Raw genomic sequence first — 18353 nt, forward strand, 5'->3', positions numbered from 1 at the left:
GGTGAAATCAGAACCAATGCTTCCCTCTTGTGGTGAAAGAGCGGTATGACAGGTTAAATGTAACCTCTGGGAGATCAACAGTGTAAAAAGCCTCCATTCAAACTGTTTACTTTGTACAATGCAGTAGTGTAAAGTAACTAAGTACTTTTACCTAAATTACTTAAGTACAATGTTGGGGCATTCATTTGTACTTTACTTGAGTAGGCCTATACTGTCCAATACTTTCACTTCTACTCCACTACATCTTGTATCCACATATTTCACTTTTTAGTTTTTTAGGCTGCAGATTACAATATTATAATCAAATACAAAGCACTTTAGCCCTGTTTTAGACCTTGGCTATTTGAAAATATCAGATCTACAATCTCACAACGCATCACATCGTTGTGAGCCTGTAGATCTGCTATTTTCAAACATTTTGTACTTTAAGTAGGCCTTGGCAGCCTACATGTTGATGACAACACTTTCATACTTTTACTCATTTCAAATTCCGGACTTTTACTTGTATCAGAGTATTTCTATATTGCCGTATTGATTGATTGATTGATTGATTGATTGATTGATTGATTTAAGACTTTATTAGCAGTTTTGCAATAGAAAAGGTGCGTTTCATGACAGCACAAATCACTGGTACAAGGTCAACTAAAGGGCAATCTCTCGAGACAGAGTCAATGATGGCTGTGCCATTGTCTCTGTCAAGTAGTCTGTAGTCTGTAGACAAGCGAATTGCCCCATTTAAATATTCATTGATCCACACGCGGTTTCCCACACAATTTAAATCTAAATGGGTTTCACATCGCCATTTCAGTCATTTGCACAATGAAAGAATGCTTTTGGAAATCACGGTGCATAACAATAGAATGACATGGAAGGAAGAATGGCATACAAACTATATGTGTTATTCTACAGTAAAGTGCAGCAATTAATTTAGTTTAGTGTATTATGCCTAAATGTAAACGTTGCAACTTGTAGTCTAAAGACTCATGCATTAAATTAAAACACATTAATCCACAAGCCCTAATTCCTAGCCAGGCTATTTGAAAATAGCTGATCTACAAGCTCACAACGCGTCAATCACAAAGGAAGAGAGATAGACCGAGTGGGCGTCGCCCGTTCTTTGATGATGGGTCAGCTTTACAGCTTATTTACACAGGAACCACTTTAATCATATAATAATTGATAATTGATACTCAGGTTAAATGTGTGAGTATTTTTCTCACCTCTGGTAAAATGTTCGAAAGCAGGATTTTCTTACATATTTCTACATTATTGTTACTTTGATTTAATTAATAACATGTCAGTAATACTTCTTCCAAAAGTGATTTTAATGTTTCTGTTTCTTTATTCATGAAGTTATTTTACCTTCCCTTATTATAATAGTACATTAATAGCATAATTAATAGTATAATTAGTGATTTTAATGTTTTATCCATTTATTTTATCTATTTTTATCTCAACTCTCTCCCTCATCACGTGACAAGTAGCGGCGCTTCCACCACTTCCGTATCTGTCACTTGACACTTGTCGTTTCCGCTTCCGGTCGGTTAGCCCCCTCTAATGCTAACGCTGTTAGCATCGTAGCTTCGGCCGAAAGCATCAAAGCGCCGCTCGTTATTATTATAAAATAACAAGCATTAAATCACATCACATGACTCATTAATGACTCATTAATGACTCATTAACGTCCTGTTGATCTGCAGTGAGTTTAATTAACAACATGTCGGCCATTCAGAGGATGAAAGTAGCGAATGAGAAGCACAGCAAAACCATCACTATGAGAGGACACGTTCAGAAGACTACGGTAAATATTAAATATTATTAATATTATTATTATTATTAATATTATAATAATTATTATTAAAACCATCACTATGAGAGGACATGTTCAGAAGACTACGGTAAATATTATAATAATTATTATTATTAATATAATAAAAATATTATTATTAAAACCATCACTATGAGAGGACACGTTCAGAAGACTACGGTAAATATTATATTTATATTTATAATAATAATTATTATTATTATTACCCTTATTAAAACCATCACTATGAGAGGACATGTTCAGAAGACTACGGTAATTATTAAATATTATTATTATTATTATATGTATTATAATAATAATTATTAAATATTAATATATTTATTATAATAATTATTATTAAGACCATCACTGTGAGGACACGTGACTGAAGAATGTATTAGAAGGTTGCATAGGACAGTGGTTCTCAACCTGTGGGTCAGGACCCCCAGGGGGTCCCCAGATGATTAACTTAAAGCTATACTGTGTAAGTTCAACTAGTGGTCAGTAGCGGTATTGCTTTTTTCGGCCGTTTTTCGGCCGGAGTTGTCGCGGACCACCGCCGCGGACCACCGGAGCGGCGCCGCAAACCACCGCGACCGATAGTAATCCGTGGAGGGGTAGAACGCATGGTAGAACGTAATTTTCTGGCCAGGATTGTGGATTAAGAGGTTAAAATCCTTCACCATGGTAAACACTGTAGCCAAGCGGAGGCGCTTCCTGGAGACCAGAGCAGATAAGCTGTGATTGGCCGGTAGTGTACCATGTGTGCATGATCGGCGATGTGATTGGGCAACGTATACACAACGTATACAGAAGATGCAGATTACGTCATTTTGGCGCGAAATCCGGTCCACGGCCAGGATCATAGAAAACATATAAAGAGAAGGCTTCAGAAGCTGAAAATAACGGAGTGGGTGTTCTAAAACTTTAGCGATTTAACAGTTAGGACAATTTTAAGATTTGTTTTATAAAAAAAGTTACATGGTACAACTTTAATGTGCAACATTGTTTTCTCTCTCAACAGTAAACAAACCAACAGTCTATAAGTCTCAAGTAGCAGCAGTTTGTAGGAGACTTTTCAGACTGATTCTGTAGGAGGTTGGCATGTAGGGTTAGGGTTAGGGTTAGACTTTACAGACTGATTCTGTAGGAGGTTGGCATGTAGGGTTAGGGTTAGGGTTAGACTTTACAGACTGATTCTGTAGGAGGTTGGCATGTAGGGTTAGGGTTAGGGTTAGACTTTTCAGACTGATTCTGTAGGAGGTTGGCATGTAGGGTTAGGGTTAGGGTTAGACTTTACAGACTGATTCTGTAGGAGGTTGGCATGTAGGGTTAGGGTTAGGGTTAGACTTTTCAGACTGATTCTGTAGGAGGTTGGCATGTAGGGTTAGGGTTAGACTTTTCAGACTGATTCTGTAGGAGGTTGGCATGTAGGGTTAGGGTTAGACTTTTCAGACTGATTCTGTAGGAGGTTGGCATGTAGGGTTAGGGTTAGACTTTTCAGACTGATTCTGTAGCAGGTTGGCATGTAGGGTTAGGGTTAGGGTTAGACTTTACAGACTGATTCTGTAGCAGGTTGGCATGTAGGGTTAGGGTTAGACTTTACAGACTGATTCTGTAGCAGGTTGGGATGTAGGGTTAGGGTTAGGGTTAGGGTTAGACTTTACAGACTGATTCTGTAGGAGGTTGGCATGTAGGGTTAGGGTTAGGGTTAGACTTTTCAGACTGATTCTGTAGGAGGTTGGCATGAAGGGTTAGGGTTAGGGTTAGACTTTACAGACTGATTCTGTAGGAGGTTGGCATGTAGGGTTAGGGTTAGGGTTAGGGTTAGACTTTACAGACTGATTCTGTAGGAGGTTGGCATGTAGGGTTAGGGTTAGGGTTAGGGTTAGACTTTACAGACTGATTCTGTAGGAGGTTGGCATGTAGGGTTAGGGTTAGGGTTAGACTTTACAGACTGATTCTGTAGGAGGTTGGCATGAAGGGTTAGGGTTAGGGTTAGACTTTACAGACTGATTCTGTAGGAGGTTGGCATGTAGGGTTAGGGTTAGGGTTAGGGTTAGACTTTACAGACTGATTCTGTAGGAGGTTGGCATGAAGGGTTAGGGTTAGGGTTAGACTTTACAGACTGATTCTGTAGGAGGTTGGCATGAAGGGTTAGGGTTAGGGTTAGACTTTACAGACTGATTCTGTAGGAGGTTGGCATGAAGGGTTAGGGTTAGGGTTAGACTTTACAGACTGATTCTGTAGGAGGTTGGCATGTAGGGTTAGGGTTAGGGTTAGGGTTAGACTTTACAGACTGATTCTGTAGGAGGTTGGCATGAAGGGTTAGGGTTAGGGTTAGACTTTACAGACTGATTCTGTAGGAGGTTGGCATGAAGGGTTAGGGTTAGGGTTAGACTTTACAGACTGATTCTGTAGGAGGTTGGCATGAAGGGTTAGGGTTAGGGTTAGACTTTACAGACTGATTCTGTAGGAGGTTGGCATGTAGGGTTAGGGTTAGGGTTAGGGTTAGACTTTACAGACTGATTCTGTAGGAGGTTGGCATGAAGGGTTAGGGTTAGGGTTAGACTTTACAGACTGATTCTGTAGGAGGTTGGCATGTAGGGCGGCAACCGCAGTTTTCCCGGTGGGTAGCCAGATAAGTCGCCCTCTTTCAAAGTCGCCCCAAACTCGTTTCCCAACTGGTCTGTGGCCTTAAGCTAGATGCAGAATAGACTAAAATCAAATATTTGCTTCTGGGGGTCCCTGGAACAAAATATTTTGTGATGGGGTCCATATAGCCAAATACATATCATTCTGGGGGTCCTTCACATGACAAAGTTTGAGAAACACTGATGGCAACTTAAGTTTTTTTCAGAAAATTGTTATGATTTAGAAGACATTTGTAGAATGTGTCTATCAGTGGTTAAGGACCCCCAAAATGTGTTTTTGGCCGTGGACCCCCATCTCAAAATATTTTGTTCCACGGATGGACCCCTATTGCAAACCTTTTTGTTCCAGGGACCCCCAGACGCAAAGATTAGATTTTAGTCTAATCTGCATCTAGCTTAAAGGGGCTATAGTCAACTTTTTCATTGTAGGGCCGGCACTTTGTTTACATCCTAGTCTATAGACTAGAATGTAAACAAAGTGTCGGTCTGACAGTGGCCAAAATGACTATTTCATCATTATTTTACGCTTTTTGTGGTCATTTTTGAATAGAAACACATATATGAAGCTTATTTTTTTTATAAAATATTTTTGAAAATTTATTTTTATTTTAGCATCCGTTTTTCAAGAAGAAGTTGACTATAGCTCCTTTAAGGCCACAGACCCGTTGGGAAACGAGTCTGGGGCGACTTAGAAAGAGGGCGACTTTTCTGGTATTCTTCCCGGTGAACCTGAGCGCAAAGGTGGGGGCTTGGGAGTGTGGGGAACACCACTGAGTCTCTATAATAAATATACATATATATATATATATATATACAGATACATGTATATATATACATATATAGTCTCTATTGCTGATGATGGAGAGGTTATAATATAGCTTTATGTATTGAGAGGAACTCTTGACCATTTCCTAAGAGACTCGTCACCAATTGCAAGATATTTAAAATGTATTTGGGGCCATGATGATAACCTTTTCTTAGTTCTCACTACTAGACTAAGGATTTATATTGTCTGTTATTGTTTACAACCACAATTACAAGATCGTGGTTCCACTAGTTTTACTAGTAGGCTAGTGTAGGCCTAGAAGCCTTTTCAGAAGTTCATTTAATGTTTTCCATTTAATGATTTCCTTTATCCTCATCTTCCACTAATGCACACAACTGTTTTCTCCAGGTTCTTTTAGTTTCTCATAACCTTTGACCCTCCTTGCCCATCGGCCCCCACCGTTGCTCTCAGGTTCACCAGGAAAACAGCGGTGGCGTCACATGTTATTGGTTTAGCAGGAGAACCAATTAGAGCCTTTTTTTAGAGCCAAATGTGGGTTGAACATGGTCTGTGGAGCCCATTTCCTCTACCTCCGCTCCGGCTTGGCAAAACCCGGAAAACCCTCTCTTGTCTCTTGTGGTCTAAAAATAACAGAAACTGTTTTGCTACCAAACCAAAGGTTTGACGATTTGAAAGATTACTCTACTAAAAATGACAGTTGATAAAACCCAACGTTTATATTGTTAATAATATGCTAAACATTTTATTTAATGTGTGTGTGTGTGTGTGTGTGTGTGTGTGTGTGTGTGTGTGTGTGTGTGTGTGTGTTTGTGTGTGTGTGTGTGTGTGTGTGTTGACGTGCACAGCGTCCAGTCAGTGAAGAGCGCTCTCCGGTTGGACCCTGGCTGTTGGCGCTCTTTGTGTTCGTAGTGTGTGGATCAGGTAAGATCTACAAGACCACACACATATACACATATACATAATACACATACACTCTGTGTGTTGGTAGTGAGTGGATCAGGTAAGATATAATATACAACCTCAAGGTCGCGCCAATTCTTGGCCATCTGGCCAGTAGTCTCGCGTAGCCAGACAACTATTCCACAATCTCTGAATGCTATATAGAGTCTGGAACGGCAGCTCCCGAACGGCGAGTATCGGAAGTAGCCACTGCTGCACTGAGCTGGGTTAGGGTTAGGGTTAGGGTTTCCACTGGAAACATAACAAACACACTAGCACAGAGTCATTATAATAAACTGTAGTCCCATTGGAAACATAACAGAAGCACACTAGCACAGACAGAGTCATTATAATGAACTGTAGTCCCATTGGAAACATAACAGAAACACACTAGCACAGACAGAGTCATTATAATGAACTGTAGTCCCATTGGAAACATAACAAACACACTAGCACAGACAGAGTCATTATAATGAACTGTAGTCCCATTGGAAACATAACAGAAACACACTAGCACAGACAGTCATTATAATGAACTGTAGTCCCATTGGAAACATAACAAACACACTAGCACAGACAGAGTCATTATAATGAACTGTAGTCCCATTGGAAACATAACAGAAACACACTAGCACAGACAGAGTCATTCTAATGAACTGTAGTCCCATTGGAAACATAACAGAAACACACTAGCACAGACAGAGTCATTCGAGCGGCATATTCTTGTTATGGGTGTATAGTTTAAGAAAACGTTTGAAAACATCATGGAGGTAACACCAATAACACCAGAGAAAGACGAAATAACGCCCCCAGAAATATTGAAAGGAGACATAACGCTTCCAGTAGGACATGTTATTGCTACTGCACCAAGGGAGCGGTTGCGTCACATCCGCTTTATCTCGCACTCATCGTTTCTATTTCCGTTTGCCAGACTGTATGCGGGGAGCATTTGCCCAAATCGTGGAGGCAACAGTCTGGCCTCGCGAGACTACCTGGCCAGTGATGTATATCGGACCAGTTACCCATATATGGAGACCCCTGGTACCCATATATGGAGATCCATGTACTGTATATAGAGATATGCTGTGAGAGCCCAAACATGCTTACTCTGTTATTCGTTATGTGAAAGTCCTATGATGTCTATGACATCTGACATCATACCCTTTTATGCCCATACATGGAGATCCCTGTCTGTAGAACCAGCCAGTGTGTTCTAGGGAGAGTGGCGTCACGCTTTGAACTCGCCGCAGACCGGAAGTGGCGTCTCATGGAGCCGTTCTCATTCCTAGCGAGGTATTTTCACTCTCTGGTAAGTAGACTAAATCACATCTTTTTCACCATGTTAACGCATTCACGGGCCTCTCCAAGGTAGACAACATTATTACAAGGGTGAAAAAGATGTGATTTAGTCTACTTACCAGAGAGTGTAAATGCCTGGGTTATAATGGGGACGGACGGGGCTGAAGAGCAGCAGAGGCTCACTAAGAATGAGAACAGGCTCCATGCGTGCGGCCGTGCGCATGCGTAAGCTTCCCACCATAGAGTAAATAATAGGCTTTCCACGCTTACTATGGGAGTCGACGTAAGTGTCATAACTCTATTTATATGACACTGGAACCAGCCATTGCCGATGTGGCCTCCATATATGGGCATTCCCATATTATATGAAGTCCTGTTAGATATGGGCTTAATATTGATGACATCAGGGAACTCCATATATGGACATAAAAGGGATTCTGTTAGTGAGACATCACAGTGACATCAGAGCATGATGTCAGAGCGACAAACCCATTGAACCACAGTGTCAGGCGTTAGAGACAGAGATACGGACAAGCTGTGACCGTTCACATACTAAACTGTGACCCATGGTCGCTATAATATATACACATTAGGGATGCGAATCTCGACCACTGAGGCGATACGATACGGACCTCGATACACTGCCAGCGATACGATATAATTGCGATACATTGAAATCCTGCCGATACGATACATCGCGATCCACCCCTGTTCCCGACACGATGCGATACGATTCACGATTCACCACGATTCAAGCCCAAATCCCAAAATTTACAAAACATAGCGACTAAAAATGTATGAAATTTAAATTCAAGGCAATTTATTGTTTCACTGTAGTACTAGGCTCTGTCTAACAACCCAACATAGGCCTATAGTATTCTGGGAGAACACAAAGCTGCTGGCTATTGTAGAATTGTTTCATAACTAATCATATAGAAGGCCCTTGTCATTATTAGTAGGCCTATATGTCTTCAACTGGGAGTCAGGGACCCCAATCCAGGGTTATTACAGGGGGCCTGCCAAATATTTGTGTGACACAGTAGGCTATAATGCCTAGCCTACAGCGAAGGTCCCTGCTTGATCTCTGTCTGAGCTAAGGGGTCCTTGACCTGAAAAACAATAAAGTCCCTCCCTGGTTTGTATTATTATATTATATTATATTATATTATATTTAATCCAGGATTATGCAATTTTTATAGCCAAAATGTTTTAAAACAGACCTACAAGCTCACAGCGCGTCGCATCCACGACGCATTGTGAGCTTGTAGGTCTGCTATTTTAGGTGCGACACCCTTGTACTGCGATGTATAAATTAGGCTTCTTTCCCAGAGCAGAACTAGCAGCAGAGAAAGTGAGAGAGTTGCTTGCATCAACAGGAAAGTTGTAGAACAGTGACAAATACTTTGTTTTAAACGCAAGCAGTAGTCCTACAACACCCAGCAACATTGTTGTTGTGTGTGTGCAGTTAATATAGCGCAGAAGATGATCTCAATCAATTGTCCGTCGGAGATTCGCTAAGAAACGGCTGTTGATTACATATCACTCGATCAGCCTGTGCTACTCTGTGACAACAAATCAGCGCAGCGGACTTGGATGTTATAAAGCTAAGTACTGTACAACTAATCTTGCATCTTTTTAACCCGTGGGGCTGCTAGTTCGTCTGTGTTGATTTACTCGCATTTCGCTACACTGTCTGTCTCCCTGGTTGCCTGCATGCAGAGTGCAGATGTTGTCCGTCTGTCCGAGTCGCAGCTCGCGTTAAAGACTGGCTTTTGGGGAGGGGGTTGAACGGCTGATGATGGTGCATTCATGGCGCCTCGGAAACACAGGATAGAATGAAATACTATATGGAAGAACCGATACAATCGCGGAATGTACCGATCCAGACACTCACGGTACGATCCATCACGATTTCGGCCGTCTATTGTACCGGTACACACTGAATGAACCGATTCAACCGTATCGCAGACGTTTGTATCGCGATTACGATCCGTACCGGTATATCTTCGCATCCCTAATACACATACAGTATCTTTGTGTTCGTACACACACACACACACACACACACACACACACACACACACACACACACACACACACACACACATAAACCAGTGTTGATTTTGTCGCTAAAACTATGATGAAAAATGTTTGCCGACTGTGTTTTTTTCACTGATGAAAACGAAATAAAACGAAATAAAAACTAAGCTGGTTCAATAAACATTATTTCCAGTTAGTAAACTGGAAATAATGTTTATTGAACTGAACTAAACTGAACTGACGTTTAACCCCTTAAACCCCAGCATCCATATTCTGGAGGGAACAATAGCTGAGCTTGTAGATCTGCTGTTTTTGGTGCAGAGATTTAGTGTAGATTGAAAATAGAACGTGCCAAGTCCAGCGTAACTCCGGTCAGCAAGCTTTTTGAAACAAAGTGCCATGATTTTATGTCAGTGTTTCATGTCAACATAAATTTTAATGACAGGCCATCAATCATTCTTCATATTGTGATTGACCGGAGTCAGGACATTTTTCTAACCATCATTAGACTAGAGCAGTGGTTCTCAACCTGTGGTTCATGGACCACTGGTGGTCCTTGAGCCTCCTCTGGTGGTCCACAGATGAGAAACCGCTGCTCGTTGGGCAGAACAGTCACCATTGACGTCCAGTTGTGCCATCTCCAAATTTGGGCATCGTTTCAGCATGCGGTACCTCGGTGGCAGTGGTGCTTTGGGATTTTCTTTTCAGGGCGGACGGTCATTTATTGACGTTTATAAACGCCTCTCTCAGCAGATCTAATGGTGGGAAAACAAAAACGAGGTTTTCTAGTCTTAATTACATGCATTGTTACTTAATATTTTATTTTCTAGTTTCATTTAAATCAATTAGAAAATACAGCGATGCAGTAGAGAAACAAGTTTGCTTTAATCTCAAACAGCCTACATACGGAGCCATGTAGCAGGACTGGACGCACACACATGCACATGCATTCATTCACAGCTGGAAACCTAGTAGGCTACTGTAGGTGTTAAAGTAGCCTAGTATGAATAGGGTACTTGGGCCTAGGGGTGGGCGATATGGTGATAATTATCGCTGAGACAATACAATGTCGCCACGATATGCCTTTGCAGAGGTATCGTATTTATTGTGATACAATTGAGGGAGCCTTGTAAAACATCCTGTTTAATTGTTAATACAGAGATTCACTGCATAATTCAATTTAAACCTGCATTTTGGTCTAAATCAGTAGTTCTCAAACTTTAAAATGTCAAGGTCTCCACTTAACTCTGACAGTATACAAATTGGTTTAATTTGTATACTGTCAGAGTTGGTGATACTGGTGATACTGATGGATTCCAAATATTATCTTTTTAACTAGATATTCTGACACACCCTGGACTTGGCCCGTGGCACCCTGGGGTGCCCCAGCACCCACTTTTAGAACCCCTGGAAACAAACAGATGTTAAAGAGATTCTATTGATAAACCCCGGATGTTAAAGATAATCTGTTGTTTAGACACATGCTTGGTTCATTGTTTACCTTCACTGTAGAACGATGGAGTCAAATTACTTTCATTTTAACTACAAGAAAATGACCCCTCTGTGTGTGTGTGTGTGTGTGTGTGTGTGTGTGTGTGTGTGTGTGTGTGTGTGTGTGTGTGTGTGTGTGTGTGTGTGTGTGTGTGTGTGTGTGTGTGTGTGTGTGTGTGTGTGTGCGTGCGTGCGTGCGTGCGTGCGTGTAATGTGTGCGTGTGTGCGTGTAATGTGTGTGTGTGTGTGCGCGTGTAATGTGTGTGTGTTACAGCTATCTTTCAGATCATCCAGAGCATCAGGCAGGGCTTGTGATGATGACATCACTTCCTCCTCCGTCGCCCCCGGCAACCAAGACACACACACACACACACACACACACACACACACACACACACACACACACACACACACACACACACACACACACACAGTTTCCTGTTTAAAACCTGAGCTCATTTTACAAACTGTGATGTAGTCTGTCTGTCTGTCTGTCAATCATCTGTAAAGGGGGCGTGTCCACAGTAAGCATTTTTTCTCTGTGACCTCATGCACACCGTGCGGCAAGTGGCAAGTCTTTTTTTTATCCTGATGGAACCCAGTTGGATTTGTGCGTCTTTTCACAGGCGGTAAACACTCTTAGTCTGTGTGCAAAGGCTCTGATATGATGATGTCACAAGGAGCTGACATCAACGCTAGTGAAACTAGCACACATGCTAATAGAGCAGTGAAGTCATGACGTAACTCGCTCATCCCCCGGTTCATGGAAGTAATTTCTCTATGGAGAATAACATTGAGTCATCTTAAAATCCTCTCATATCAGCATTGTGGTCCAAAAATAAACAAACGGTGTCCTCGATATTGTCGGGGAGGAGGCTCTGTATGGTTTATGATAGTCAGTCAATCATAATTGATACATTTGATAACTAATTTGGTGACAGTAACATGAGTGTTTTCTCACCATCAGCTGATTCTTCATATCCATATGAGTCAAACCGTGGAGATCATTTGTTTATGTTTGGAACACAGTCTATGGGAATTTAGAATGCTGGGGAAAAATATGTGAACCAGGGTAGGATGGGTAAATGACGTCAGACTTAACTGCTCTATTGTGATGATGCTGAGATTGATGACAAAAAACAACTAACTTGGACACTCCCCCAAGAGAGAGAGAGAGTCTGTCTGTCAATCATAATGTATATATTTGTAACTGACATCTCTGATGGTTGGTTATCATCTGTCAGTGGGGGGGGGGGGGGGGGGCTTTGGTTTAATGTGAAAATGTATTTTTTTTTTCAAATTCTCTCCTCCTCTCCTCTCCCCTCCTCCATTCATTTGTCCATGCATTGCAGTCCAGCAGTGTCTGTCTGTCTGTCTGTCTGTCTGTCTGTCTGTCTGTCTGTCTGTCTGTGTGTGTGTGTGTGTGTGTCTGTCTGTCTGTCTGTCTGGTATATTTAGATTTTTTTATTGGTGTTTGATAAACTATTGTTATTACAGTGTTTTAACTATAATGATTATAATAATTAAACATTTCTGCAATTAAATGATCATGAAATGGAATCAATGAATTAGCGATCTGGAATGGAAACATGTGAAGAGATGATAACATGGATAACGTTTTAAATATTGATGATCTGTTGATGAAATGAAGGATATTGATGGATGATCTTTTGATAAAATGTCATTTTAATAGGAAGGTTGATTACGGATTGTGTACACTAAAGGAAATATGACTTAATTTCATACAAATCCATCTAAAAACATGAATACTGTGTAAACGTACATTTTTTGAAACGTTCATGTGTTCTAGAATACACTCACTGCACATGTATGCAGTGAATTATTACAAACCATTTTTTTAAGATTATGATTTGTATGTCATAAAGCTCATGAATATCAAAAGTCCATATTTCTAAATATTACAATATATATTATATTATAATATATATAATATTATAATATAATATATATTATAATATTACAGGAGACTCAAAACAAGGATTTATAACCGAGAAATGTCAGCCTTCTGAAGTCCAGTGATGATGATTTGCTGTGCTGTGACGTCTGATCTGCTGTGACGTCTGATCTGCGGTGACGTCTGATCTGCGTGCTTTTTTTACACAATATTCCATATCGTTTTTTAGATGGATCTGTGTATACATTCAGGGGTGTCACGCCAACTTCTGGGCCCTGGGTACAAGGATTCACTGCGGGCCCCCCCCCCCATGAATGTTAACTATTGAAAAACAGCAGATATACAAGCTCACAGCGCGGCACCTCTTCCAGACCTGCTATTTTTGAAAGATTGTGAAAATGTGTGCAAGAAACCTACGTTTCCATGTCAGTGGTGCTCAAACTTTTTCATGTCAAGGACCCCCAACATGATATGTATTTGGCCACGGACCCCCATCTCAAAACATTTAGTTGCAGGGACCCCCCAGAAGCAAAATTTGAGTTGCAAACGTTCACTTAAAAATACATATATTCAAAGATGTGCACACATTTTTACGACTTTTTCAAAAATAGCTAAAGTTACCGCCTTGGGCCCTAGTAACTCAGTCCCCCCCCCCCCCCCCCCCCCCGTATACATTTTGTGTGAGCGTGAAAGAATCTAATTGTGTAGACTCATTCTTCACGGATCGATTGGTCATTAATTGATTAATTAACCAATTGTCAGTATTTATTGATCTGTTATTGAATGTAGTCGTTTTTTAATTATTATTGGACGATGCTCTTCACTGATTGGTTGTTGACTTCATTCACTCTGGGGGCGGGGCGAAATGTCGATATAATATCGATATCGTGATATGATGTGAAACATTCTGCCGATTTATCACTGCTGTAACATTATGTTGATAATTAATAATCAGGCCTAATATGTTAATATTGAACCCTTTGACCTCCATATTTAAACTATTATTTCTTTCCCATAAATTAACGTCTGATTTCATCATACGCGAATCCCACACAAAAGCAGTGAAACTAGCCGATCTACAAGCTCAACACGTTGCACCGCGGTGCAACGTGTTGTGAGCTTGTAGATCGGCTATTTTCACTACATTAAAAAAAAAGGTTTCCATCAATATGTTTTAATGTTATAGTATTTATTTATGTCATATTATTAAACTCATATTAGAATCATTAAACTACATTTGCATATTAAGGTTACAAAATGATTTAACATCATTGGACAGAAGTGTTGTCTTCAACTGATTTAAATCATTTAAAAGTAATTGTCATTGTTTTAAAGATCACAGATCTACAAGCTCAGAGTGAGTGTTCTTGTAGCATTGAGATTATCGTCACTAAATGGAGGCATTTGATTGAAATCTGATATTTGATTTGTGTCCATATTCTCTGCTGGCTGATCACATGTTGTGTTGTGTGTTGTACTGTAAGTGGCATAACGGCGCCCTCCAGTGGCAGACGGAGGTACCGCAGACAGCAGACCTTCATATTTCCATGCTGGACAAAAAAATAAAATAAAACACAAAAAAATGGCAAAACTTTTATACAAAAATAAAACACGATATTTTTCTCTAAAACAGTTTGGAGAGTGACTTCCCTTCATAAGTGACATATTTAATTAATGTATATGTATTAGGTTTTTTTATTAAAAATGTTAAGTAAACCATTAAAAATGCTACTGTTATTTAAAAGTAGGTGGGCATCAATGAGTCTGTTGTTTTACTTTACAGTTTTCTTAATGATTGTGATCATGAAGCCCTAATTTCATAATATGTACAGTGTACAGTATCAACAAGTACTAGTGGTTCCCAAACATTTTCTTTATACCCCTGTATAGGGTCCATTTGGTTCCATTTGTACACTCTGAGTTACAGAGCTGTAAGGGTCCATTTGGTTCCATTTGTACACTCTGAGTTACAGAGCTGTAAGGGTCCATTTGGTTCCATTTGTACACTCTGAGTTACAGAGCTGTAAGGGTCCATTTGGTTCCATTTGTACACTCTGAGACTGAGTTACAGAGCTGTAAGGGTCCATTTGGTTCCATTTGTACACTCTGAGTTACAGAGCTGTAAGGGTCCATTTGGTTCCATTTGTACACTCTCAGAGTTACAGAGCCGTAAGGGTCCATTTGGTTCCATTTGTACACTCAGAGTTACAGAGCTGTAAGGGTCCTTTTAGTACCAGTTGCTAACGGCTGCTGCCTGTAAGTGGTGCATCCGGGTGCATCTCTCCACTCCGACACTAACCCTATCTCTAACCCTAACCCTAAACCTAACCCCTATGGGAGTGTCGCCACTCCGACAATAAGAAGTACATTTCGGAGTGGCGACATGTCGGAATGGAGAGAGCCTCCCGGTCCATCCTATGTTCCCCACAGGTTAACCTGCACTAGTTTTACTGAGGTTAGGGTTAGGTTTAGGTTTAGGTTTATTCCCCAGAACCTGGGGAACATGGGTAGGCCTCAGGGACACTCCGACAATAAGAAATCACTGTCTGAATGGAGACATGTTCCCAGCCCCCACAACCAGCGCACGCGAAGATACTCTACCGGTCGAGGGCGGCACATATAGGCCTACACAAGCGTTTAATACCACAACTTTTACAGACAAAATAAATGATAACTACACTCTGCACGAAGAACTCTGCAAATCTATACTCCGCACCCAACGGAAAACAACAAACAATGCTTGCAGGGCAGAATTAGGACGATACCACTCATTATAAAAGTATTTTGATCGATATTGTAACAGATGTATTTATTTATTTTATTTCTTTGCCACCGGCCCCCCCTAGCCTACCAGCCCACCGGGCAAATGCCCTGTATGCCAGATGGCCAGCCCACCCCTGGTAGGCCTACGGTCCCCTGTGGCTTATTGTAGGCCTACTAACTGTCCCTGCTGAAATGTGAAATGTGTTTTTATTTAACATTTCTCTCCTGAATAAAGGTGTTCTTTATTTATTAGTTTTTTGGGTTCTATGAAAAGAAAGTCTGATTTACTGTAGTATAGTCCTACTGTATAGTCCTACTGTAGCCTACATGATATTTAAACATTAAAAATCTCACACACACGCACAGTCACACGTGTGTGTGTGTGTGTGTGTGTGTGTGTGTGTGTGCGTGTGCGTGTGTGTGTCATAGTGACGTCATACAGCAGACAACATGGCGGACAAGCAGGAGGAAGGTAAAAGACGAGCAAAACAAAACATTAAAAACAACACACACATTCTCACGCACACACACACGCACGCACGCACGCACACACACACACACACACACACACACACACACACACACAGTGAGCAGCAGCAGCTAGCGTTAGCATTAGCATCATGTAATTATTTAAGTAAATAATAAACAAGTTGTTTTTATTTCGTCACAATAATAGTAATTCACAGCGTGACGTCACGCTGACTTCACGCGGCGGGAGGCGCTGTGTTTGTGTGACGTCATGTCATGACGTAATGATGAATTAATGAACTGCTGAAGTTGTTGTTTGTGACAGTTAGCCTGTTAGCCTGTTAGCATGCTAGCATGCTAGCTGTGCTACAGCGGGGAGCCGGGGCTGCTGTGGCCGGGCTGTGGCGTCCTGCTGCCGGCCTGGAGCCTCCACTCTGCCCGGGGATCTGCTCTCATTATGATATTAAACTGTTGCTTTATCAATCATTGATACCGTTTAAAGAAAAGGTAAAATAGTGGATCTACTGAAGCTCACAATGTGTCACTGTGTTGATTGATTGGTTTTGATTGATTGATTGATTGATTGATTGCATACTGTATATCAGTCAGTTCTCATAGTAAAAGTACAGTATAGTTCAGATACTAATAACCACAGGCTTGTTTACAATGTTTACATTTGGATACATTGTAGAGGTTTCATATAAACTAAAACATTCAATGACAGACACATAAAATGATACAAATGTATCATTAATGGCTCTCTGTAGTGACTAACATTTCATAAACATGTTTATGAAATGTATTATCAACACTACAGAGAGGCTGTTTATTACTGTGTTATTATATCATAGTCCAGGGACCCCCTAGCTGAGAGAAATGAAGCAGGGACCCCTTAGAGAGAGAGATGAAGCAGGGACCCCTTAGAGAGAGAGATGAAGCAGGGACCCCTTAGAGAGAGAGATGAAGCAGGGACCCCTTAGAGAGAGATGAAGCAGGGACCCCCTAGAGAGTGAGATGAAGCAGGGACCCCTTAGAGAGAGATGAAGCAGGGACCCCTTAGAGAGAGATGAAGCAGGGACCCCTTAGAGAGAGAGATGAAGCAGGGACCCCTTAGAGAGAGAGAGATGAAGCAGGGACCCCTTAGAGAGAGAGATGAAGCAGGGACCCCTTAGAGAGAGAGAGATGAAGCAGGGACCCCCTAGCTGAGAGAAATGAAGCAGGGACCCCTTAGAGAGAGAGATGAAGCAGGGACCCCTTAGAGATAGAGATGAAGCAGGGACCCCTTAGAGAGAGAGATGAAGCAGGGACCTCTTAGAGAGAGAGATGAAGCAGGGACCCCTTAGAGAGAGATGAAGCAGGGACCCCTTAGAGAGAGAGATGAAGCAGGGACCTCTTAGAGAGAGAGATGAAGCAGGGACCCCTTAGAGAGAGATGAAGCAGGGACCCCTTAGAGAGAGAGATGAAGCAGGGACCCCTTAGAGAGAGAGATGAAGCAGGGACCCCTTAGAGAGAGATGAAGCAGGGACCCCCTAGAGAGTGAGATGAAGCAGGGACCCCTTAGAGAGAGAGATGAAGCAGGGACCCCTTAGCAGTGAGAGATGAAGCAGGGACCCCTTAGCAGAGAGAGATGAAGCAGGGACCCCTTAGAGAGAGAGAGATGAAGCAGGGACCCCTTAGAGAGAGAGAGATGAAGCAGGGACCCCTTAGCAGAGAGAGATGAAGCAGGGACCCCTTAGAGAGAGAGAGATGAAGCAGGGACCCCTTAGTTGAGAGAGAGATGAAGCAGGGACCCCTTAGAGAGAGAGAGATGAAGCAGGGACCCCTTAGAGAGAGATGAAGCAGGGACCCCTTCGAGAGAGAGAGATGAAGCAAGGACCCCTTAGAGAGAGAGAGATGAAGCAAGGACACCTTAGAGAGAGAGATGAAGCAGGGACCCCTTAGAGAGAGAGAGATGAAGCAGGGACCCCTTAGAGAGAGAGAGAGATGAAGCAAGGACCCCTTAGAGAGAGAGAGATGAAGCAGGGACCCCTTAGAGAGAGAGAGATGAAGCAGGGACCCCTTAGCAGAGAGAGATGAAGTAGGGACCCCTTAGCAGAGAGAGATGAAGCAGGGATATTTTATTAGTCATAAATGTAAACAAAGGTACAGTCAGACATTAAGGATAAAAGGATAACACAATACTTTATTGAT

General features: G+C 41.5%; 2 protein-coding genes across 2 annotated transcripts in view; both read left to right on the forward strand.

The window, feature by feature from the left end:
* Positions 1-1578: 1578 nt before the first annotated feature.
* On the forward strand, positions 1579-11938 carry LOC308298728 (stress-associated endoplasmic reticulum protein 2). The gene is made up of 3 exons (XM_080742385.1): positions 1579-1801; positions 6094-6169; positions 11292-11938. The coding sequence occupies exons 1-3, from the start codon at positions 1718-1720 to the stop codon at positions 11330-11332; spliced, it is 201 nt and encodes a 66-aa protein (XP_080598511.1). The 5' UTR covers positions 1579-1717; the 3' UTR covers positions 11333-11938.
* A 4213-nt stretch (positions 11939-16151) lies between these two features.
* Positions 16152-18353, forward strand: part of camta2 (calmodulin binding transcription activator 2) — an 84204-nt gene continuing 82002 nt past the window's right edge. The window contains exon 1 of the mRNA XM_080742287.1: positions 16152-16167. The gene's annotated coding sequence lies outside the window, so the exon portion shown is untranslated. The remainder of the gene's footprint in view (positions 16168-18353) is intronic.

Source organism: Nannobrachium achirus (assembly GCF_963921795.1).
Source record: "Nannobrachium achirus genome assembly, chromosome: 14".
NCBI lineage: Eukaryota > Metazoa > Chordata > Actinopteri > Myctophiformes > Myctophidae > Nannobrachium > Nannobrachium achirus.